Source organism: Hordeum vulgare, chromosome 7H, assembly GCF_904849725.1.
Source record: "Hordeum vulgare subsp. vulgare chromosome 7H, MorexV3_pseudomolecules_assembly, whole genome shotgun sequence".
Classification (NCBI taxonomy): domain Eukaryota; kingdom Viridiplantae; phylum Streptophyta; class Magnoliopsida; order Poales; family Poaceae; genus Hordeum; species Hordeum vulgare.
In genome coordinates, this window is record NC_058524.1 from 503,320,603 (window position 1) to 503,324,935 (window position 4,333).

General features: G+C 43.4%; 1 protein-coding gene across 1 annotated transcript; it reads left to right on the top strand.

Moving 5' to 3' along the window:
- The first annotated feature begins 543 nt into the window (after positions 1 to 543).
- On the top strand, positions 544 to 2,947 carry LOC123409599. The gene is made up of 3 exons (XM_045102455.1): positions 544 to 1,125; positions 2,154 to 2,237; positions 2,347 to 2,947. Exons 1-3 carry the CDS (start codon positions 954 to 956, stop codon positions 2,619 to 2,621), a joined length of 531 nt encoding a protein of 176 aa, XP_044958390.1. The 5' UTR covers positions 544 to 953; the 3' UTR covers positions 2,622 to 2,947.
- Positions 2,948 to 4,333: the final 1,386 nt, after the last annotated feature.

Sequence of the window (4,333 nt, forward strand, 5' to 3'; positions counted from 1 at the left end):
TTTCGTTTGCCGTCAACAGCAGATGGCAAACTTTGTCTTTGCCGTGTGCCCCGATGAAAAGTTGATGGCAAAGAGGCCGACTAACGGCAAACTTTCTGATTCCCTTAGTGAATTTCTCAACAGTAATTTGTTTATCCATCGTATGCCTACTACATGAGAGATGGCCTTAGAAAAACCACAACCCCGAATCTATTCATTTATAAGTTTACGAACACTACAATTACCTTGATGCCTTTATTTACTTTACAATTATCAACTTTCATCTATACATTTTACTTATTTGCAAATAACGAGTCAAAGGGGATTGACAACCCTTCATTACATTAAATTTCGTAATCTCTTTTAAAGGGAGTATATACCTCCACCCAAAGAAATCTTTCTGTAACGATCCTAATAAAAAAAAAGATAACTCATGTCATCTGCATCATTTGTTGCACCCAACCAACAATAATGTCGCCGGTATAGGGAGTTTTCATTCTGTCATATGCATATCATAATTTCTAATAAAAGAAGTGCAGTTAACCCCACCATTTCCTGCAGCGAATCAGAAAGCGGTTGCATATTTCTGAGAATCGCAGATTTAGCATTGAAGCAACCTTCCAACCATAAAGCTGCATATCCATCACTCCACACATTCCCATCTCTTGCCCCAACAAGAAGATTTGCTCCCTCGAAGTGGTCGATTTGCATATCTCATACTACGCGATACACACAACCAATGAACCCATCTCTCGTCTAGCACAGACCCCAAGCCAGATCCGTATATCATGCTGCTTTGCCTCTACATGTCCACCCTGGAAGCCACAGTCCACTCTGCTTCCCTCGCTAAAACAAATCATCTCCCGCTGACTCTGCACGTTGCGTCAGATCTCTAACTCCTGTCAGCTCTGAATACCCATGCTACATGTTTGTTTGACCTTGCAAAGTCGACTAGCTAGGAGTAGTGGGGGCACATGAAGTTGATCCGAAGGGGCAAGCGTTCAAGGGCGAAGAAGGGCTCGTTGGCTCCGCTGCAATCTACCGGAGATGTTGATCGTGAAGGCGGGGGCGGCGGTGGCTCGAATAGCAGACAAGTGGCGCCTGAGAGCGTCCTCCCGGCTGAATCGACTACAACCACCGGATATGGTAGTGTTTATTCTTCCTTTCTTGCCTTTAGTATGTGTTTCTTGTTGGTCTGTAGGTGTGGATCATGGAGAGTTTATCTTTATTGTTCTTGAAAAAAAGGGCAATTTCATACAAACTTTCATCAACCGAGATGGTAGAAAGAGTTGAAACGATCGGACAAATAGGTTATACATTGCATGGATTATGGTTTATTCTCCAGATCGGTCCTCCGGCACCTTAGGTTGTCTTCTGTTTGTAGAATCATGTCAGTGCTCTGTTTTCTTAGTTTGTTTGCCTTTTGGCTGTGATAATATCATATATAGAGATCAAGTACGGACTTTGGCGGTTGTATTGAGTTGATGCGACATTCAGGCAATATATTTCCTTTATCGGGAAAAAATGTCCCATGTTGAAATTTCGCTTATTGCAAAGTGATCGTGAATCTTTTGGTCTTTTGGAATTTGGAAACGTGGAATTTCCTGAAAAGGAAGAAAGGATCATATAAACATTGTTTCTACTTTTCGGCGAATTTTGTCATCGAATACATACCTTAGGACAGAACCTGCAACCCAATACATAGTTACCTGTTCTAGTGCAAATTCCTTTTATTATACTTCACTGGATGATAGCTTCAGTGCAACCCATTCTTTTCCTGAATGTACAAGCGTGAGTTTCTGTGTTCTTCAGGAGGACACGTACGAGGCTTATCCTACTTAACAATGGCCAACATATAATCAGACTACAAAAACTAAATGATGAAGATTGTTGTCATTTCACTACACAAAATTATGTAGTTGTCAAATGTTGACGTTTCCATGAATCTCTTAATCATGTCAGAAGCCACGTTTCCTCTGCTTCATGATGAACGGCGGAAGAAACCACAGGAACATTGGTCCTGCATAATTGTTCTCTAGTGGCTGTTGAGCTATTCTCATCATGGTCATTATTATGTTTGAACCTAGTTGCCATCACGAATAAGTTATCAATCGTTTTCCTTTACAGGTATAATATGGAACATACTCATTTGCGTGATTGACCTGTACATGCAGCTAGCAGCAGAGATGAAGCTTTCTATGAAGCGTCTCCTTGGTTAGACTCGGACTGTGAAGATGATTTCTTCAGTGTAAATGGAGGTAATGATGTAAACTCACTCGCACAATTCGTCTAAGAGGAAATTTTTTTCCCCAAAAGATGCGCGTTGCTGCAACAAGCACCTTTCTGAACCACATTTGTGTATCTCAGATGGCACCCCTGCGAGAACATTCAGTTCAACTGCAAGCAACCAGGCCACAGCTGCTGCATTTGGACCGAAGCTGCCCACCCTGGATGCGATCCTCAAATCCGATCCCCTGAAGCCAACCACACAGATGAAGAAGCTAGGTGACCTCCTTAAGGAGAAGCAAGAAAGCGCCGATGACGCCGGCGACATCTCCAGGGCTCGAGGCGGAGGCACTGCTGGGCGGTGCTGCATCCCTCAGTTGTCGCGGGTCATCAGCTACAGGGAGAGGAGGAATTAAGGGGAGGTGACAACACAAGACTGGCTGGGTTGAGATCATGGATCAGTTTTCTTTGGTTAAATTCCTGTAGGCGTGTACGATTTTCAATTCAGATTGCCTTATGGAGCAGTCGCAGCAAATAATTTGCCATCCAAATGTATATACACAAGCGTGTCACATACGTACAAGTGTAGCCAGTTCTAGGTGTGGGTTTCTCTACTACCATAATATCTGTTGGTTGTTTAAGTTGCAATCAAGTGCACTTTCTTTTTGAGAAAAAAAATCAAGTGTACTTCTGCTAACATTTCTGTCAAATGACTTATTCTGATACTGCGAACTTAGAAGTGTATCTTACATGTCTTTTGAAACCGATTATGATATTCTGTACACTTTGTATAAACTCACTTCGGTCACTGCATTATCGAAAGGGCAAATGTTTTTCACGGCCACACAGTTGGATTTTATTAGCTCAAATAGTAGCATCAAGAGGATACAAACCAAAGAGCACACATCCGGTCTCTGCATAACAAAGATGCACACAGACAACATCAACACACCCACACAAAAATACGCCAGATAGCAAAGTCATATAAGACCAAAGCTATGTGTAGACGAGAAAAAAAGCCCAAAGCGATCAGATCCGCGACCGGCAAACTACCCCGAAGCGATCAATTCCACGGTCGACAAACTACATCACTGACCATATCCACACCAACCATCTCATGACTCCACACAGACGACGAGGTTCTTCAAAAGTAACGCCTTCAAGAAGGGAGCGACACTCAAGTGTTGCTGTCACCAGATCCAACCACCAAGGTCGGAATCTAGGTTTTCACCCTCAAGAATCAGTCCAAGAATATCCGAGCAACGCCTTTAACAAGGTAACGACGTAAAAGAACATCGCCATTGCAAAGTATAACCATCTCGGGTCAACCTAGGCTTTCACACCGGATCTCGCGACCGGGTGCTCACATCACCACCATCGATGTCACTCATGTGTTGTCGCCACCAATTTGCCGCAATCCCAGCAGGTACATACGATGTGGCCGTCGCCACTGCACAACCATTCCTCTGCGTCAAGCCATCGTTCATAGTTTGCATCTCATTGTCGAAGTCAACCATTGGACATAGAGAGATGAAACCTCCAGAATGCCAAGGAGGAGTTGTCTGCCGCCAGAGAGAGATCACATCGCCGCCTGAAAACTCCATGTGCATCACCTGTCAATTCTAGGAATTGAACTCGGGTTGTTGGGTTGCACAACCGCATGCCTAACCACTGAGCCAAGACTCTCTTTGCTTAAAAATATTTATTCTTGAAAGCTTAAGAAAAGGGGGCTCATGTATGTTCTGTATTTGGTGCAGCATGGCGATTTAGGAGAGCATGAGCATTAGGGAGGGCATGGGCATGGCCATCAAGGAGGGCATGTGGTGCAAGATGTGCTAAACATTGTATTGTTACGATATTATATAAATCGTGTACAGGGTCATATGCATGTGTTTGTTGTAAACTTGTTGGGCAGGTTAGGATTGATCTCATCATAGTCTATTAGTATCTTGTAGGTTACAATGAGATCAATCTAGACTCCAACAAATATTGTATATCTGATTGGCTTCGGCCCCTATATAACAAGCAATGCACCCGTGCTGGCTGCATGCGCTTCTAGCTAGTTTCACATGGTATAAGAGCCATCTTTCCTTCACATCTATGTACACCGAGAGCACTTCTTCCTCCG

Bases quoted from the DNA above. Each gene is read 5' to 3' on its own strand.
- LOC123409599 (XM_045102455.1), top strand. From the start codon at position 954: ATGAAGTTGATCCGAAGGGGCAAGCGTTCAAGGGCGAAGAAGGGCTCG. The intron at 1,126-2,153 runs GTAGTGTTTATT...CTGTACATGCAG, and splicing joins GACTACAACCACCGGATATG to CTAGCAGCAGAGATGAAGCT. The intron at 2,238-2,346 runs GTAATGATGTAA...TGTGTATCTCAG, and splicing joins TTTCTTCAGTGTAAATGGAG to ATGGCACCCCTGCGAGAACA.